We start from the raw sequence: 20,071 nt of genomic DNA on the forward strand, positions 1-20,071 counted from the left end.
GGGAGGTGCCTGCGGCTCAAGGAGTAGGGCGCTGGTCCCATATGCCAGAGGTGGCGGGTTCAAACCCAACCCCAGCCAAAAACCACAAAAAAAAGAAAATAAGATCTTTCAGGCCCAGCATAGTGCTCATGCCTATAATCCTAGTACTCTGGAAGGCAAAAGGTAGGAGGATCACTTGAGTTCAGGAGTTTGAGACCAGCCGGAGGAAGAGCAAGAACTCCTCTGTACTAGAAATAAAAAGTTTTGCTGGGCATCATGGCAGGCATTTTTAGTCCCAGCTATTTGAAAGGCTGAGGCAGGAGGATTGCTTGAACCCAGATGTTTTTGGTTGCTGTGAGCTAGGCTGACTGTACAGCATTCTAGTCTGGAGCAATATACCGAGACTCTGACTTAAAAAAAGAAAATAAGATCCTTCAAAGTTGTTAACTTGGGATAAAGGTGACCATGACCCTATTCTCACTTTATACTGGTTTACAATTCCTTTGGATTTTTTTCTGTATAAAAGGGGCACATTTATGATGACAAAAGAAACTCTCCCCTAAACCAGAAATTGTGTTAAAGTATTTTTCTTTACTCACTTTATTAATCCAGTTCAATAGTTGACGACAGCATTTAACTAGGAACCTGGTGAAATCCACAATGAGAACCAAGAAACTTTGGCAGTCCTGGAACTATTGGTTACTAATTGAATGACCTTCACAAGTAACATGGCCTCTGTGACCCTGTTTTCTCTTTCAAACCCAGGATAACTTTTCTATTTGGGTATTATGAGACGAAACACAGAACAAAGGACGAGATTCACGTGGGGCGTCACCAGTGACTAAGGTGGGAGTCTGATATTGCTCAAGGAAAAAAGATAAACGACTTTCGCAGGAAACTAAGGAGGAGAAACAAAGGACCCCCCAAACGACACCCTTGCCAGCCTCAACTCTTTTACACAGATAACTCCATACTATGGCGGACACACTCTTAACTGAAAAACGAGTATTCACTTTGGACGAGTTTTTCTCTCACTAACGCAAAATTTTCCAAAACTTTGCATTTTTCCAAACTTTGCTTCCGCGCTCAGTCTGCAAACGAGTCAGGTTTTCCTCAGTGGCCCAGGGTTTGGGAAGGGCGTAAGTCACCACAAGCCAAGAGGAGTTCCAGCCTGTGCGGAGCAGCGGGCAGGGGACCAGCTCCGGGGTTAGGATGTTGTGCGGCAGGCATAGCCGCGGAGAGACCGCCCCACTCCAACCAGCCTACTCCGCCTCCATCAGACACGTTTGCACAATTTAGGGAGTGACTTCCGGCCTCAGAGGTGTGTGTTCCGGTCGTCCCTTAGCTCGTCTTCCTTCCGGGGCGGAACTTTCTATCAGAGGTGCGCGGCTGCGGAGCTCGTAGAGGGGAAAGACTGGAGGGTCGGTATGGCTGACCAGGCCTTACAGTCCTTGAAAGAGTGCCTAGGAGGACGCTGTTTCTCCTTTTTTTTTTACTGGTCTTTTCTCCACGTGACGTCCTGGTTGCGCCGACATCCTGGGCTTTCGGCCCTACAGACCACCTGAGGCTCTTCCGCTTCCTTTTTCCCCAGGCTCCGCCCCCGGCGTCCCGTGGCCATGACGACCACCCGGCGGGACTCCCTCGTGTGGAAGCTCGCGGGGCTGCTGCGGGAGTCCGGTGAGTGGACTTCCGTCTGAGCTTTGCCTCGGCGAAGTGGGGGTGGTGCCTTCCAGAGACGCCTTAAGAGTCACAGACTTGTAACCGGTAGAGTCTCGGGGTGTCGGAGTTCAGTTTCTTTAGTCTTCCCAGGTTTGTTAGCTCTAGTCCTGTTGCCTTCAGAGTCCTTTGCTTTTGGCCGTCTAAATCCTTGCCGACCTTCGAGGCCAAACTCCAGTATCACTTCTTCCAGCGTTATGGATGCTTTCAAAAGGAAGCGATCTTTCCTTGCCTAAATGCCCCTGAAGACCAGGGACTGGTAATAATCACTGTTGCATAGCCAGAGGCTAGATGTAGTGTAGTGAAAAGCTTAAGACTTGGGTTCAGATCCACCTCCATTGGAATCTCAACCCTCTTTAAAACTGGGCCAGATTGTTTCCTGTTCCTCAGTTTTCCTCACAAGCAGAATGGCATAATGATTGTACTCAGCAGTTGTGGAGATTAATTTTAATTCATGTAAGGTATTTAGTACAGTGTTTGTCCATATAGCAAGTGCTTAACAGTAGCTATTTTAATTGCTTCCCTCAGTGCCTGGTCAGGATGGGGCCACAGTAGTTCAGGATGTGGTTGGCATTAGTTGTGGTAGAACAAGCTTTGGCTTTAAGATCAGGCGAAAGTAGCAACTTTTTACTGGCTTTACAATCTCCATCAAGATTTTTTTTTTTTTGAGACAGAGTCTCACTATGTCACCCTGGGTAGAGTGCTGTGACATCATAGCTCACAGCAACCTCAAACTCTTGGGCTTAAGCAGTTCTGCCTCCCAAGTAGCTGGGACTACAGGCGTCTGCCACAATGCCTGGCTATTTTTTTGTTGCAGTTGTTTAGTTGGCCTGGGTTGGGTTGGAACCTGCCACCCTTGGTGTATGTAACCACTGTGCTATGGGCACCTCACCAATCCATCAAGATTCTTAACATCTGAGGCAGAGGCCAGTGGATTGCCTGAGCTCACAAGTTCAAGACCAGCCTGAACCAGAGCGAGACCTGGTCTCTAAAAAATAGCCAGGCGTTGTGGCTGGTGCCTGTAGTCTCAGTAACTTGGGAGGCTGAGGCAAGAGGATTGCTGGAGCTGTACAGTTTATGGTTGCTGTGAGCTATGATGCCCTGGCACTGTACTGAGGGTGACCAAGTGAGACTGTCTCAAAAAAAAAAAAATTCTTCTTTGAATCTCAGTGTTCAAATCTGCAACATGGGATTAATGGTATTTCTCATTGGGAGATTCTGATGAGGTTTAAATAAGGTATCATTCATCTGGCACATATTACTCAGCTGATGTTAATTGCCATCCATTATTCTGCACCCTCCTTGATGGTATCTGGAATCTCTCTTTCTTGTTGAGACACTTTGTCTTCCTCGGTAGAGTGCTGTGGCGTCGTAGCTCACAGCAACCTCAAACTCTTGGGCTCAAGCAATTCTCTTGCCTCAGCCTCCTAAGTAGCTGGGACTATAGGCACCTGCTTAACGCCTGGCTAATTTTTAGAGACAGGGTCTTGCTCTTGTTCAGGCTGATCTCAAACTGAGCTCAGGCAATCCACCTGTCTTGGCCTCCCAGAGTGCTAGGATTATAGGCATGAGCAGTGCACCTAGCCTGGAATCTCTTTATAGCAGTTTTATTTTCTGTTTATGTTAATAATTGTGGAAATGTCTTCTTTCCTTTTGTGAGAGGAGAAGTCTGGGAGGCTCTTTGAGGATAAGAAGAGTCTTTGAATCATGTCTGTATCATTGTATGATTTTTAATTTCTTCAACAAAAATCTGGTATTTTTCCATGGGTTAGGGCAGAGGCTGCATGAGTATGTGACTTTAAAGAGGTAGCAGGTGGGAAAGGGGTATCCAGTTTTAGTTGGTCATGGTGGCTCAAGCCTATAGTCTTAGCTCTCTGGGACCCTGAGGTGGTTGGATTCTTGAGATCAGGAGTTCAAGACCAACCTGAACAAGAGTGAGACCCCATCTCGATTAAAAATAGAAAAACTAGCTGGGCCTTGTGGTGGTCACTTGTAGTCCCAGCTACTCAGGAGGCTGAGGCAGGAGGATCACTTGAGCCCAGGAGTTTGAGGTTGCTGTGAGCTATGATGATGCCACAGCACTCTACCCAGGCCAACAGAGTGAGACTTTGTCTCGCAAAAAAAAAAAAAGAAAAAGGTAGTAGGAGATCTTTGTGGTAATGGAATAGTTTCATATCTTAATTATTATGATGGTTATAGGAATCTACATAAATAGCTTAGAACTATACATACAGGACAGGTGTGGTGGCTCATACCTGTAATCTTAGCACTCTTGGAGGCCAAGGCGGGCTGATCGCTTGAGCTTAGGAGTTTGAGACCAGCCTGAACTAAAATGAGACCCTGTCTCTACTAAAAATGAAAAACTGAGGGAAGAGGAGCCCAAAAGTTTGAGGTTCTTGTGAGCTATGATGCCATGTCACTCTACTGAGAGTGAAAAAGTGAGACTGTCTCAAAAAAAAAAAAAAAAAGAACCATATATCTATATGCACATCTTCCACTAATATCAATTTCCTGATTTAGATATTGTACTATAGTTTTATAAAATGTAAACATCAGAGGAAACTTTAGATATTGTACTATAGTTTTATAAAATGTAAACATCAGAGGAAACTGGGTAAAAAGTGTTTAGATCTCTTGGTACTATTTCTGTAATATCTTTTGATTCTATTCTTATTTATTACTTTCTTTTTTTTTTTTGAGACAGTCTCAAGCTGTTTTGAGCAGAAGGTAAAAGAAAATTTGGAAAAATTATTAGTGAAGCAGTCTTGTATATCAGGCTGGAGAGTTAGAACTTTCTTTTGGAGATGGGTGGAGCCGCTGAAGGCTTTTGAACTGAGGAAAAGATAGAAAATTTGATCCTTTAGTGGAAGATCTGCAATATGGATTGCAGTGAATGTATTTTGGGGGTCACAAAGTTTTATAATAAAAAGGAAAAAAAAAACCTTTTTATTATGTTTTCCTTCCTGTCTTCCCTTCTCCGTGCAGGGGACGTGGTTCTATCTGGCTGTAGCACACTGAGTCTGCTGACTACCACACTGCAGCAGCTGAACCACGTATTTGAGCTGCACCTGGGGCCATGGGGCCCTGGCCAGACAGGCTTTGTGGCTCTGCCTTCCCACCCTGCTGACTCCCCCATCATCCTCCAGCTTCAGTTCCTCTTTGATGTGCTGCAGAAAACACTTTCACTCAAGGTTCTGGGGGTGGCATGGGGCAGGATGTTCAAAGGGCCCAGGAAAGTGATGGAGGCTGCGGTGGGGTAAGGGTACAAAAAGTCTGCAGGGCCAAGGTCAAGAATGTGTCAGAGATATGGGTGGTTGTACTAAAGAAAGGGTGCTGAGGAAAGGGAGATCTGCCATGCTCAATAACTGGAGTGTTTTTCTTTTAGCTGGTCCATGTCCCTGGTCATGATCTACCAGGGCCCATCAAGATTTTTCCCTTCAAGTCTCTTCGGCAGCTGGAGGTATGGGGGTGCTGGGGGATGTTGGCACATAATCCCCAACTTGAGGCAGCCACTTAGGAATGGGGAAGAGAGGTGCCTGTTTTGGTGAGGAGTTTCGAACTGAGTATACCCACTGCTCTGCAGTAATGTGATGTCCAGTCCCGTCTATTTAACACTTCCTTGAACCATAGCTGGGCTCTGTCGTCTTCTCCTTCTTCCCCACCAGGGGAATCGGGGATGGGGTCTTTGTCTTTTGTGAAGTTCTACCTTCCTCTGTGCCTCCCTTTCCTTCGCCTAGCTCCGAGGTGTCCCTCTCCACTGCCTGCATGGCCTCCGAAGCATCTATTCCCAGCTGGAGACCCTGATCTGTAGCAGGAGCATCCAGGCATTAGAGGTAAGAAGGGTGATAGATGGACTTGGATGCCTTGTCCTGACATATATAGAGGACCAAGCTCTGATTTTCTCCCTTCTCTGCAGACTTCCTCGCCTCCTGCTTCCCTTTAGGCAGTGTCCTTGCTTGCTTCCCTGTGCTCCCACAGCACTCTATACCTATTGGTATATTTATAGTCATGCCTACTATATCATGTTAAATATTCTAGTGTCTGCTTCCCCACTCTCCCCACAGTGAGTTCCTTGGGCTTTCTTTTAAGGCTGCATCTCCAGATGGAGCCCAGTGTACAAAGAATGAATGAATGAATAAGTGTTAGAATATGACCTTGGCGTGGGCAGGATGTTGAGTGTGGAGTAACGAAGCACCTATCTGCCCTCTCAGGAGCTCCTCTCAGCCTGTGGTGGTGACCTCTGCTCTGCCCTCCCCTGGCTGGCTCTGCTTTCTGCTGACTTCAGCTACAACACACTGACCACCTTAGATAGCTCTCTGGTGAGTGCCTTAGTGGCAAGAAAGTTCTGAGGAAGGACAAGGATGGGCCTTTAGGGAGGAGAGCCAGCTGGTTGACAAAGTATCCTTGTAGCAAAGACTAACTCTCTGCCTCCTCTTCCTGTTCCTCTCAGCACCTCTTGTCATCTCTGCGCTTCTTGAACCTGAGCCACAATCAAGTGCACAACTGTGAGGGCTTCCTGATGGTGAGTATTAGCACCTAGCTTGAGCCTTTGAATGCTCTGCACCCGCTCTTTCTTGTGGACCTGCTTTTTCTCCTCCCTTGCAGGGTGGAGTCATAACCTGAGAATGGCACTGTTTGGGACTCAGGCTCTAGCATAAGACAAACCAGAATTCAAATCTCAACTTCTTTTTTTTTTTTTTTTTTTTGTGGCAGTTTTTGGCCAGGGCTGGGTTTGAACCCACCACCTTCGGCATATGGGGCCAGTGTCCTACTCCGTTGAGGGACAGGCGCTGCCAAAATCTCAACTTCTGATACTTGTATGACTTGGAGCAAATTAGTTAATCTCTTGGTTTCTTTACTAGTGAAGTAAGAAATCATAGGAGTCCTGCTTTTATAGTATTAAAGTGATTATGAAAAGTTTCTGGTGTTACTTAACCTAGCGCCTAGTTAAAAAACTGGTAGCTTTTGTGATGATGAGGAACCTTTGTCTTGTGTCTCTGTGTAAAAGATAGGCAAAGCCAGACACTAGTTATTTTAATAAGTACAGATTTTAATTAGTAATAAACTGTTACAATAGAGAAGAGGGTCCAACATGAACTGAACTGTACTTTGATTTGTGCAAAAGTGACTGGGCATTTTAAAGAGAGAAGAGAAGGAGGAAGTAGGCAGTGGAATGATGGAGGCTTGAGCTGAGTCAGGGAAGAAGAAATTTACAAAAAGCAGAAATGGAGGTTGGTCCATGTCAAACTCATGTGGATCAAGAACTAAGTGGCACTTATCAAAGTTAGGCCCCTACCCTTCCACAGAGACTGGGAGACGGGCTGGATCTTCAGGTGTTGGCTGGAACAAACAATAAATTCCTTTGGTGAGTGTGAGTTTTCCCAGGCAGGAAATTAAGGGGGCTCAAGTTACCATTCTAGGGATATGGCCTTGAGCTTTGAAATTATGCTAGTATTTGCTCAAGACTTTTAATGTGGGGCTAGGAATATATATGAATAAATCATTTGTGCTGACAGTGTGTAGTTTTTTTTCTTTTGAGACAGTCTTAATGTGTTGCCCTCAGTTAGAGTGCCACCATGTCACAGCTCACAGCAACCTCCAACTCCTGGGCTTAAGCGATTATCTTGCCTCAGCCTCCCAAGTAGCTGGGACTATAGGCGCCCACCACGATGCCTGGCTATATTTTTGTTTTTGTTGTCATTGTTGTTTAGCAGGCCCAGGATGGATTTGAACCTACTAGCCTGGTGCATGTAGCCAGTGCCCTAACCACTGAGCCACTGGTGCCGAGCCTTTGTTTTTTTTTTTTTTTGTGGTTTTTGGCCGGGGATGGGTTTGAACCTGCCACCTCTGGCATATGGGACTGGCGCCCTACTCACTGAGCCACAAGCGCCGCCCTGTTTTGTTTTTTGAAATAGAGTTTCACTCTGTTGCCCTGCTAGAGTGCTATGACATCAGAGCTCACAGCAAACTCCTGGATTCCAGCAATCCTCCTGCCTCGGCCTCCTGAGTAGCTGGGACTATGGGCATCCTCTACAATGCATGGCTAGTTTTTTTTTTTTTTTTCTATTTTTAATAGAGATGAGGTCTCATTCTTGAACTCCTGAGCTCAGGTGATCTACCCACCTCAGCCTCCCAGAGTGCTAGGATTACAGGTGTGAGCCATTGCGCCTGATTGTGCAATTTTTATAGGCCAAGGTTGAGGCCTGGTTCTGAAGAATTTGCTCAAGCAGAGAATCTTTGTCCTCCCTGCCAGGATTTGTGTGAACTCTGCCATCTAGACATCTCCTATAACCGCCTACATTTGGTGCCGAGAATGGGACCTGCAGGGGCTGCCCTGGGGGTCTTGATACTGCGAGGCAATGAGCTTCAGAGCTTGCATGGTGAGTAGAGACTTACGCTGTGGCAGATGTGGAGGGGGATGGGGCAAGTATAAGATGGGGGTGGCCCCAGGACCCTGTGTCTCTAGAGCAGTGGTTTTCAACCTTTTTATCTCACAGTACAGTCTGGCACAGAAAAATTATGTTATCAAGAAAAGCACTTACTGTGCTTTGAACTTCTTTCAAAAAATAATCTGTAAAATTTCTGCGGTATACCTAAGATCCTCTCATGGCACACCAGTGAGCTGCAGCACAGCCATCAAAAATCACTGCTCCTAGAGTCTCATGAGGGCTTACAGGTAGGGCTGAGGTGCTTCTGTCTGTCTTTCTGCCATACTCTCTGCCAGCACACATACCCTCACACTAACCCATGCTCATGAGTGCTCACCTGCACATCCTTCTTCTGTTCCCACCTAGGCCTGGAGCAGCTGAGGAACCTTCGGCACCTGGATGTGGCATACAACCTGCTGGAAAGACACAGGGAGCTGTCACCATTGTGGCTGTTGGCAGAGCTGCGCAAAGTGAGACGTGGGTGCTTCAAGGGCCTGAGAACCATCACTGTGCCCCACCATCCTGTACTGATTTGGTCAGTGCTTTCTTTACACTGGAAGGGGCTGAGGCCCACTTTATTCTCCTCTTTCTGCCCCTTAGCTCTACCTGGAGGGGAACCCTTTGTGGTTCCACCCTGCACACCGAGCTGCCACTGCCCAGTACTTGTCACCCCTTGCCAGGGATGCTGCTTCTGGCGTGAGTGATCATTCCATGTCTACTCTGCTTCTCTTTCCTGCCCAGTGCTAGTCTATCCCATACCCTCTTGCCATCCCTGAGTAAGAGGTCAAGGATCTAGACCCCTTGTTTATTGTGTCATTAATACCCAGAACTCACCAGAATGGTCCCAGCCAGGAACATTTCCCTCTCCCATTTTGTCTTTGCTTAGTTCCTTCTTGATGGTGAAATCTTGTCACTGACAGATTCTCAGGTCAGTGTGGTGGTAGAGGGCAGGGATTGGGGAAGATGAGAAGGGAGGGAGGGAGGCAAGAACCAGAAGGATAGCTGGTAGAAGGCTCTTCTTGGTCAGTGGAAAGTGAAGTCCTGCCTCCTGGCTAGCTTGGGCAGGGCAGAGGCACTCCCCTGCCTCTGACCTCTTTCTGCTTCCTGTTGTCACATGCCAGACCCCCTCATCCTTGGGTTTTGGCCATATGGCCCCACCTGTGTCCTGGCCAGTGGGGAGTACCACTGAAACTTCTGGTGGCCCTGACCTAAGTGATAGCCCTTCCTCAGGCGGTGCTGTGGTCCAGCCCCTGCTTCATAAGGTTAAGGTAAGTGGAGTCCTTAGCTGCCTTATGCCTGGGATTAGGTGTCATTATGTGGCCTCTGGGTTGTTGGCTGGCTGGGAATAGCATGGCCTTACGTTTGCTTGTAGTCTTGTTTTTTTCCTGGTAGGTGGGTGACCATGGATGGCAGGGTAGCCATGGATGGCAGGCCAGGAGGCCCTGGCTTTTGTAGAACTTTTATTTCTCCACCCAACTTCAGAGCCGAGTCCGTGTGAGGCGGGCAAGCATCTCTGAACCCAGTGATACAGACCCAGAGCCCCGAACTCTGAACCCCTCCCCAGCTGGTAAGTCAGCCTCACCCCACCCATCCATCTCTCCATCCAGCCCTCTCTAATCTTTACATTACTGTGAAGATCTGGTAGGAGAAGTTCGATTTTTTGGTGGGGTAGGGCATTGTGGAGGTTCTCTTAGTCTCTTCCTTTCCTTTTTGTTTAGAGGAAGGGGAAGATATTGCTCCTAGGCACCAATTCCTAAAGTTTTTCAAGGAACATTGATCTTTTGGGGTGTCAAAGGTCATATAATAAAAAGACTGTGGCCAGAAAGTTTTGGGAAGTGCTAGGATAAACAAAGTTAAATAGGTGTCTTCCCTGCAGGCCATCTCAGGACCTTCAGGGTGCTGCCCTGCTTTGCCAGTCTCCAGAAGTAGCATGTGCAGTACAGTTCTGGATTGCATGTGACCACAGTTTCCATAGAACACACCTGGGACGTGCTGCTGAGGGGATAACTGTAGCCTCCCTCAGGTTCTCCCCTCCTCCCCTGTACACACCTCATTGCTGTACACCGGGGAGCATTTGTAGAAAGAGGTTGGACCACCTGGAGGGTTGCGGGCTTGCTCAGCTCTGTGCCTTCCTCCCTGCCCAGGACAGTTTGTGCAGCAACATCGGGAACTTGAGCTCATGAACAGCTTCCGGGAGCGATTTGGCTGTGACTGGCTGCAGTATAGGAGCCACTTGGAGACCTCTGGGAGCCCCCCTTCAGCTTCCTCCAAGACTCCTGCCCTCAGCATGCCTCCTGCAGACTCCTTGGACCCAGGCACTCCACTCAGCCCTTCATCCCCAGAAGAAGCAGCCAGAGGCCCTGAGGAGTCATCACAGAAAATGTCAGGGGAGGTCAAGGTAGAGCCGGAGCCACAGGAGGAAGAAGAGCTAGAGGAACCAGAGACAGAAGGAGGAAAGGAGCAACAGGAGGAGGACAAGGAGCAGGAACAGAAGGAAGTGGAAGGTGAGCATGCTGCAGATGTGGGCGAGCTGGGGCCAAATGCTGCTGGAATATCTGGGTAAGTGAGGGAGGCCCCGACAGGCTTGGGGGCGGGGCTGACCCCCCTTTTGATAGAGGACTGGGGACAGAGCCTGGGTGCTTTTCCTTCCTTACAGGGCTCTTCTCTCTGTTTCTCCACAGCGGAGCTCTGTCGCCCCATGTTGGTGTGTCCCTTAGAGGGGCTTGGGAATGTTCGGGGCAGAGAATGCTTTCTCCGGGTCACTTCTGCCCACTTGTTTGAGGTGGAACTCCAAGCAGCTCGGACCCTGGAATGCCTCGAGCTCCAGAGTCTGGAGGCAGCTGAGATAGAGCCTGAGACCCAAACCCAGAGAGGACCAGTGCCTGAGGTGAGTGTGAATGGGGGGTTCTGGAAGAGGTGCTTGGTTTTTACAGGAGCTACCTCTGAGAACATGGCTGTTGTGTGCCAGGCACTGGGCTTGGCATTACCCATAGTCTCTCATTGGCACTTGGAGCTAAGGAGGGGACCCTTATGGGGCTGAGTGAGGTTGCAGGTGGCTTGAGAGGCTGGGTGAGGTGGCAATCCCTTGCTGGAGTTGGATGTCAGCACAAGCATTTGATTGGGGTCCAGAGCTGTTAGTGTAACTCTTAATTCCTCTGTTCTCCCTTCCTCTCACTGCTATTTTTTACCCAGTCCCCCTCTTCCTGCACAGGGTGCAGATCTGCTTCCTGGGGCCCCTGTCCTCGTTCTGCGCTTCTCCTACATTTGCCCTGACCGGCAGTTGCGTCGCTATGTGGTGCTGGAGCCTGATGCCCACGCAGCTGTCCAGGTGATGGGGCCTAGAGTGGGGACCCAGGAGACTAGGGAGGCGATTGGGAGAGCTCTGGGCCTAAGAGTGGGAGGCAGTGTCTGTCTGGGATCTGTCCATTTACAGCTGCTTCTGACCCACCCTCTATCAGGAGCTGCTTGCTGTATTGGCCCCGGTCACTGCCATGGCTCGGCATCAGCTTCGGGAAGCCAGGGACCTACAGGAGGGCAGATTCCAGTGTCTACGCTGTGGCCACATATTCAAGCCAGAGGAGCCCAGGCTGGGCTTGGATAGTGAGGACGGCTGGAGGCCTCTGTTCCAAAAGACAGGTATAGGGCCCAGCGCAGTGGCTCACACCTATAATGCTAGCGCTGTGGGAGGTCGAGGCAGGTGGATTGCCTGAACTCACAAGTCTGAGACCAGCCTGAGCCAGAGCAAGACCTACTTTCTTAAAAAAAAAAAAAGCTGGGTGGTTACCTATAGTCCCAGGTACTTGGGAGGCTTAGGCAGGAGAATTGCTTAACCCCAGGAGTTTGAGGTTGCTCTGAGCTGTGATGCCATCACATTCTACTAAGGGCCACAAAATGAGGCCCTTATGTTTCAAAAAAAAAAAAAAGAAGAAAGACCAGGTATAGGCCATGCCCTTGGCCTCCCTGCCCACAGGCCTCTCTCAATGCAGGGAAAGTGGCTTTGAGTGGGGGAGTATAGAGAGGGAACCCCTGGGAAAAAGGACTAGGGCTGTGGGGACTATTTTGTCTGGAGGAAAAATAAAACAGCTTCTGCCTACTATATTTACAAAAAGGAAAATCTAAAAAAAAAAAGAAAGAAAAAAGAAAAAGAAACAATATCCTGATTTTTTTTTTTCCTCTCTGGGAAAGTCAGGAAATACAATCTCTATAACTGTGCTTAACTGTACTCATCATATTTTTATAACTTGAAAGCTTTTTGTGTTTTTTTTTTGGCTAATACTTCAGAAACTGCATAAAGCCTGAGTCTTCCCTGTAGTATCATGTGGTGGTGGTGCCCCTCTGAGCATGTTCAGCCGTTGAGTAAGACACTTTGGGAGTTGGCTTAGTTTGTCCTTCCTTGTCTGACCTTGTGAGCTACTTGATACTAAATAATGCCTGTGCCATCTCTTCATATTCTGTTCTTTAAAACAAGAGATTTTTCCATTGTAGACCAGTCAAAAAACAGTGTCTTTGAAGAAGACACTAAAGAGAAAAGAGGTATTCTTTTTTTTTTTTTTGTGGTTTTTGGCCGGGGCTGGGTTTGAACCTGCCACCTCCGGCATATGGGACTGGCGCCCTACTCCTTGAGCCACAGGCGCCGCCCGAAAAGAGGTATTCTTGATAACAGCTGTGTGGAAGTGCATGATTTTTATTAGTACTTTTCTCTTGACAGCTGCTGGAGCAGGGGTTTGAAATGTATTCAGAAATGTATTCAGAAAATGGAACCTTGTTCCCTTCCCCTCCCTGAACCCACTCAGGTAGCTCCAGGCCTGGGGTACAACATTTGCAACAGAAGCAGCTCCCAACCCCTCAGGCCCTGGCTATGCTTGGTCCTTTGGCCTCTGGGGTCCTGTCTATGGTGGTATTATTATTATTATTATTATTATTTTGAGACAGAGTCTCATTCTGCCACCTTTGGTAGAGTGCTCTCGCATCATAGCTCACAGCAATCTCAAACTCTTAGACTCAAGCAGTCCTCTTGCCTCAGCCTCCCAAGTAGCTGGGACTACAGGCTCCTGCCACAGAGTCCAGCTATTTTTAATTTTTTTATTTTTTTTGAGACAGAGCCTCAAACTATTGCCTTGGGTAGAGTGCCATGGCGTCATAGTTTACAGCAACCTCCAACTCCTGGGTTCAAGCGATTCTCCTGCCTCTGCCTCCCAAGTAGTTGGGACTGCAGGCGCCTGCCACAGCGCCCGGCTATTTTTTGGTTGCAGCTGTCATTGTTGTTTGGCAGGCCCGGGCTGGATTCGAACCTGCCAGTTCAGGTGTATGTGGCTGGCGCCTTAGCTGCTTGAGCCACAGGCACCGAGCCCCAGCTATTTTTAGAGATGAAGTCTCACTCTTGCTCAGGCTTGTCTAAAATCCTGAGCTCAGGCTATCCACCTGCCTCGGCCTGCCAGGGTGCTAGGATTACATGTGTGAGCCACCTTGCCCAGCCCTTATGGTGGCATTATTAATGAACATTACTATGTACTACATTTCTTTGTGCCTTGGTTGCCTTATCTAAAGAAAGAAGAGTATGAACTCACCCAAGTGTGCTGTTATATGAGATTTAAATCTGACAGCAAGGCAGCAAGCATACTGCCTGGCACAAGACAAAGGTCCCCTGTCAATGGGAGCTGCTGCTGTTACCCTCAGCTACAGGGTCTTGGGCAGGGTGTAGAAATTATTTAATCTGTTCTTTTCCTCATTTGCAAAATGGGATAGGGATTTTTTTTTTTTGTGGAGGGTGAAATGTGCTCATGCTGGTGCAGGATCTAGCACATGCCCAGCACATTGTGGCCACTTCTCATTGCTGACGCATGTCCTGGATTCTCTGCCTGTTTCTATTCAGTCATCCTGACACTATGGATGAGGAAGATGGACATTATTATTATCCCTGTTTTACAGATGAGAATCCAGGCTCTGTGACTTGCCCATGGTGCCAGAGTTCTCTCTGCCTTTCTCAGTCTGTTGATTTTTTTTTTTTTTTAGACATTGCTAGGACAGCATAAAATACTTGACCAGCCCAAGTTTGGGGCCTGGAGAGACCAGAGCAGGGCCTAGTTGTGTTTGGCCTCATATGAGAGGGCCCAAAATTAGAAAGTGGGGTGTATTTTGAGGAGGTGTGGGCCATAGGTTAGTTTGTCCTATGGCCCACATGACTCAGCAACTGTGCCTGGAGCGGGGAGCTGAGTTGGGGTACAGTGGTTGTGTATGAAGCTGGACATGTGGGCTCAGGGGAGACCTGAGAGTGGGTGAGTTGTGTCGTGATCATGGGTCACGGGTGGTTGGGGGTTCTGGGATAGGCTTATGGAGACTATGCCTATCCCTCCCTCCAGAGTCTCCTGCTGTGTGTCCAAACTGTGGTAGTGACCATGTAGTTCTTCTGGCTCAGTCTGATGGAACCCCCAACAGGGAGCAGAAACAAGAAGAGCAAGCATCAGTTCCCTCTCAGTCTGCTAGCCCTGGCTGTGACCCTTCTGGCTTCAGTGACCACAACAGGGCTGAGAACATTCTACCTCAGGCACCCATCTCCCGTGACCACAGTAGTTGGAGCCTCAGTCCCTGTGAGTACAGGCAAAACAGGACAGCGTGGGTTTTGGGAAGGAAGGGGCACTGATGGGGTGGTGGAGATGGAGCCTGGGGACTGCTGGGGCAGGCTGATGCTGATGTCTACTATTTGCTCTCAGCTGCTGAGCGCCATGGCCTCCGCTCCGTGGACCACCGACTCCGGCTCTTCCTGGATGTTGAGGTGTTCAGTGATGCCCAGGAGGAGTTCCAGTGCTGCTTCAAGGTCTGTGCTGCTGTGTCAGGTCTGTGCTGCCCGGCACTGACCTGGTGCCTGCTTGTTTCCTGCACAGCCAGTTGGGTCAGATCAGGCACTCCACAGACAACGGATCTGGCTTCTGGTTTCAAATCCAGTAGTTAACCTGCTGTGTGACTGTGGACATGGTCCTTGATATTTGAGTCTCAATTGTCATCCCTCTATAGTGGAGATAATGATGCTTCCCTTGCGGAGTGGTGTGGCATCAGAGCTGGTGTCTTGGGCTGCCCAGCACAGTGCCTGGCATTAAGTAGCCAGGGAACCTCTTGGAGATACTGCAAATGCGCAGTGTGAGCTGACCTTTGCTGAGCACATGCTGTGTGGTAGACATAAAGGTTCACGGTCAGTCAGTCTTGCCCTCAGTCTTGCAATGTGGTGTGAGGAACTGATACAGTCATACAGTATGTGAGTCTGCCATCAGTCTAAGTAAGGTCCTCGAAGGGAGTATAATCTAGCCTCCTGGGTAAGGGAGCCTTCCTGTTAGGTGATGTCTAAGCCAAGTCTTGAAGGATGAGTTAAGGAGTAGGGAGGAAAAGAATGTTGTGGGTAAAGGAAGCAGCAAATGCATGGAGGCCCAAGAGTGTTGCCAGTTGGGAGAACTGTCCAGGATAAGAAGGCCAGGATGGGTGGGGTAAGGACTCATGTCCCAAGAGGGTCCGAGAGTCAGGCAGAGGCCAGTTCAGAAGTAGCCTCTTGTGTCTGCCAAGGAGTTTGGATTGGTCCTGAGGGCCACTGGGAACCCCTGAAGGATTTTAAGCAGGGGAGTGATGATCAGTTTTGTGCTTCAGAACAGTCAGTCTGGCAGGTTGGATGGTGGGTTACAGGGGTGAGGTGACTGGCAGGGGAGCCAGCTGAGAGAATGCTGAGGCCCTGAGGGGCAAGGCCTGTGGGGCAGGAGAGGAGTTCAGTGGTGGGTAGAGAGGGTTGTTGGCTGCTGGGAACCTCAGCAGACTGGTAGATGGGTGGGGAGGGTCAGGTTGAGAGTGTTAGAGTGCTGTCTCAGGCTTGGCTTTCAGCCTGGCATCACCTCCCTGGACTTCTTCTGGTCTTACACCAACTTTCTCTTCCCATCAGGTGCCAGTGGTATTGGCAGGCCATCCTGGAGAATTTATGTGCCTTGTGGTCCTGTCTGACCACAGGCTTTACCTGTTGAAAGTGACAGGGGAGATCCAGTGAGTGAGCTGGGGCATGGCTGGGGCAGGGGTAGGGCCCTTGTCTTTTCATTCCTCCACCAATCTGTCTCCTCTCTCCACAGTGAGCCTCTGGCTAGCTGGCTCCAGCTGACTCTGGCCATTCCCCTGCAGGATCTGAGTAGCATAGAGCTGGGCCTGGCAGGACAGAGCTTGCGGCTGGAGTGGGCGGCTGGGGCAGGCAGCTTTGTGCTGCTGCCCCGAGATGCCAGGCGTTGCCGGGCCTTCCTAGAGGAGCTCGTTGGTGAGAGAGGAAAGGCAGAGGCAGAAGAGTGGGGTGGGGCCTCTGGGGGCTGAGCTCCCCCAACTCTGGTGCCCAGCAGTAGAGACCGGTAGTAGGCCTTGTCCCTTGTAGAAAGAAGTTTCTGAAATCTAACAGTGTTGGGGAAAAGGAAGATGTTAGAGGTGGAGAGGTGGGATAGAGGAGAGCGAGCCTTCTGAGGTTTCTCTGTCCCTTCTGGGTCTGTCCAGATGTCTTGCAGTCTCTGCCTCTCACCTGGAAGAACTGTGTCAGTGCCACAGAGGAGGCAGTGACTCCACAGCACCGGCTCTGGTGAGTCCATAGGAGTCGAGGCTGGGCCCTGGTGCTAGGCTAGCTACACAGAGCTGTAGCTTTGCCTTGTGGTGAGTCCACCCTGGGCCTGCCACCTGTCCTCATGCCCATGCCCTACACCCTAGGTCCTTGTGTCTCCTCCAACCCACCTGTGCTGCTCTCTTTCCACTCCCTTCCCTCGAAGCGCCTCCCATGCCCTCGCTGATCTTCCTGTGTCTGCCTGTTCCCCCTGCCAGGCCATTGCTGGAGAAGGACTCATCCTTGGAGGTTCCTCAGTTCTTTTACCTTCGGGTGTTTCTAGTTGAAGGTGAGGCCTCTGCTGCAGATGAAGCCCTGGTCTCTGTACCCCATCTTATCTCAGATTATTGCCGGATCCCCTAGCACCTCTGCAATGCCTATATAGCAGTTGTCAACTCCTGGAATCTGGGCTTCTCACCTGGGGGAGTAGGGGATAGCCTCTGGGTTCCCTGCCTCTCTGGGTGGAGTCAGGAGATGCCCTGGATCTTCAGTTGCCCAGAGACCTGTGCTTTTGAATCCAGGCTTTTTCTTTTTTTTTTGTAGAGGCAGAGTTTCGCTTTATTGCCCTCAGGTAGAGTGCTGTGGCGTCACACAGCTCACAGCAACCTCCAGCTCTTGGGCTTAGGCGATACTCCTGCCTCAGCCTCCTGAGTAGCTGGGACTACAGGCGCCTGCCACAACACCCGGCTATTTGTTGCAGTTTGGCCGGGGCTGGGTTTGAACCCGCCACCCTCGGTACATGGGGCCGGTGCCCTGCTCACTGAGCCACAGGCACCGCCCTCCAGGCTTTTTCTGAAGTGGAACTGGGTCTGCCCCACCTGTCCTGTCAGAGGGGGCAAGGGTGGGTTCTTGTTTCTGAGTGGAGGTGTGTAGTGGTTCCTTTTGTCTTGGGCCTCAGAGATTTTGGAGGCTCGAGGTTGCTGGCATTTGGGAAAGGGAGGTTCTTGGCTCCAAGGACACAGGCTGCTTTGTGGCCCACCTCATTGTGGTTCAGCCTCTTCTTCCAAGTAGAATTGGAATGCTGGGCCCCAGGGATCTGGGCCCCTCAATGGCCTTCCACTCAGGGTCTTACCCTGCTTCTTTCCCTTCAGGCCCTTCTACCTGCTCTGTGTCCCTGTTGCTGACTCTGTCTACCCTCTACCTGTTGGAGGAGGACCCTCCTGGGTCCCAGGCAGAGCCCCCTCTTCCAGCAGCTTCTGATGAAGCCTCAGAGAAGGTTCTTCCTTTGAGGTCTGACCCTTCTGTGCGTGTCCGGGAGCAGCAGCTGCTCAGCAGCCTGAGCTCAGTGCAGCTCTACCGCATGGCCCCGGAGGACTTGCGGCTAGTCTTCTATGATGAGGTGTGCGTGTGGCAGGGAGGGGATAGCAGTGTGGGATGAGGGTCCAGGGAGGCTAGGAATTTGGGTAGGGTGGAACTTAGGGGTGAGCAGTCATGGTGGAAGGAACACAGAATTAAGGTTGAGGAAGGAAAATTCTGGGTTTGGCTAAGCAGCAAGTAGAGAGGGAGGCAGCTAGAGCAGGGGAAACACTCTGGACTTGGGGCCCTACTGTTTATTAGCAAGAGCCCTTCAGTGAGACTCCTAGTTGCTTTGAGTTGGTGGATTGGGCCCAGTGAGGTGCAGATGTTTTATCTTCACAACCACCGTGTGAGGAAATACTATTTATCATTGGTCCTATTTTACAGATGAAGATACTGAGGTTTGGAGGATATTAACCAATTTACCCAGACCACAAGTGGTAGAACCAGAATCTGAACCTAGAACTTCCGTTCTGTTACAGCAGGGAAGATGAGGGACATGTTAGTAAACTTGAAAGCTCACTGGGAGGCTTTCAGTTAAGTGTTGATTGGATTCTGTTTTCAAAGCTCAGAGTCAGGTCTTTAATGGGGAGTGGCACAGGCTAGGGGATGGGAAGAAGCAACGAGCCAAGGAGGATGGTGAGTCCTTCCTGGAGTCTTCCCTTTGCCTGTTCTGGTGTGGCCTTGTGAACCTTACCTTGCTAACTGCTCGGTCTGCTAGGTGTCTCGGCTAGAGAGCTTCTGGTCGCTCCGAGTTGTGTGTCAGGACCAGTTGACAGCCCTGCTGGCTTGGATCCGGAAGCCCTGGGAGGAGTTGTTTTCCATTGGACTCCGGACTGTGACTCAAGAGACTCTGGACCTTGACCGTTGAGGCTTCCACGCTGACCTTGACCCTGACCTTGGGAGCCATGCTGCACATGTTCCTTCTCTTGGTGTCTGGGTCCAGTTTCCATACTCTGGCTTTAGACTTCTTCAGCCTTTGGACACTGGGCAGGGAAGCCCCAGATGACCCATGGCTTAAGGGACAGGCGAGAGAAATGGTGTGCCCTCTTAGTGATGTGGCCTACGAGGACAGTCTAAGTCGTCAGGAGGAAATGTTTCTGTTGTACTTTTTCTCAGGTATTAATAAAGCTGTTTCTATTCCAGTTGTCATGGGTGGTACTTAGATGTTTCACTCCAGGCCTGCCATTCTTCTAACCTTCGCCCGTAGGGGCAGTAGCAAACAGCTTTGTACTGTGAGAACCTCTCTCCAACCCTCCTCTGGCCCCGGCTTGTGGAACAAGTAGGACACCTGACCCATGAACACCCAGTCCTTAAGCTGGCAGTGACCTGGCATGGAAACTCTGCTGTGCAAATAGGCAGGCCAGTTAGATTCTCACCCTCTTGAATCTGACCTGGGAAGTAGCAGGGCCCTGAGGCCACTGCAGAGTGCAGAGGGCATCGGGATAGTGGGTGTGTGGAGCTGGGCTGTGGAGGAGGGTTGGTATCTGGTGCTTTCTGCTCTTCCTGTTTCTCACAGCATGGCCTTAGGTCAGCCCAGAGGTGTGGGTGGGTTGACCCCCACTCCCTTCCCTGTCACCATGTCTGCAGTCAAGACACTTGGTTCAGGAATGCTCATGGGACCTGGTTTGGCCTACTGCGGCCCAGCCTTGGCCTTTGATTTGAGGAATCAAGAAATAGGCAGGCTTCCTCCCCGTAGGTTGCTGAGAGGATAAGAGAAACTTCTGGCCATGAGGGAAGAGTTTTCCTGAATGTGGAGCTGTGAGAGAGAGGAAGACAGAGGCGAGATGGAGAGAGCAGGACCAAATCCTGGGGATGTCTTTGGAGTCCCTCGGTCCAGTTGTGCCTGAAGGCAGATACCCCTGCAATTTTAGGTTATGTGAACTAAAGGAAGGCCCCTCCCCATTGTTAGCTTCAGCTAATTTGAACCAAGGGTGAGCCACTGGAAGGGTCCTAACTGAGCAACCCCCACCGCAACTGAGCCAGCCTGAGTGGGGGGTCTGTTTCTTGCACAGTTAGAGTAATGACACCAATATATTTGTATAGA

The 20,071-nt window shown here is 49.9% G+C and overlaps 1 protein-coding gene across 4 annotated transcripts; it reads left to right on the forward strand.

The window, feature by feature from the left end:
- Window positions 1-584: 584 nt before the first annotated feature.
- STK11IP (serine/threonine kinase 11 interacting protein) lies at window positions 585-19,410 on the forward strand. 4 transcript variants are annotated; one of them, XM_053597734.1, is made up of 25 exons: window positions 587-1,400; window positions 1,571-1,656; window positions 4,681-4,886; window positions 5,081-5,155; window positions 5,433-5,528; window positions 5,907-6,014; window positions 6,146-6,217; window positions 7,949-8,075; window positions 8,490-8,593; window positions 8,724-8,819; window positions 9,010-9,051; window positions 9,245-9,391; window positions 9,606-9,690; window positions 10,268-10,627; window positions 10,805-11,010; window positions 11,335-11,451; window positions 11,582-11,759; window positions 14,483-14,710; window positions 14,834-14,937; window positions 16,042-16,139; window positions 16,223-16,401; window positions 16,629-16,710; window positions 16,947-17,017; window positions 17,820-18,067; window positions 18,746-19,409. In XM_053597734.1, the coding sequence occupies exons 2-25, from the start codon at window positions 1,596-1,598 to the stop codon at window positions 18,893-18,895; spliced, it is 3,240 nt and encodes a 1,079-aa protein (XP_053453709.1). In that variant the 5' UTR covers window positions 587-1,400; window positions 1,571-1,595; the 3' UTR covers window positions 18,896-19,409. The 4 variants fall into 4 exon arrangements, 3 of the variants coding, with proteins under 3 accessions (XP_053453711.1, XP_053453709.1, XP_053453710.1); XM_053597736.1 differs by lacking the exon at window positions 5,907-6,014 and having other exon boundaries at window positions 586-1,400; window positions 18,746-19,410; XM_053597735.1 differs by lacking the exon at window positions 587-1,400 and having other exon boundaries at window positions 1,407-1,656.
- Window positions 19,411-20,071: the final 661 nt, after the last annotated feature.

The sequence above is a fragment of the Nycticebus coucang genome, chromosome 7, assembly GCF_027406575.1.
Source record: "Nycticebus coucang isolate mNycCou1 chromosome 7, mNycCou1.pri, whole genome shotgun sequence".
Lineage (NCBI taxonomy): Eukaryota > Metazoa > Chordata > Mammalia > Primates > Lorisidae > Nycticebus > Nycticebus coucang.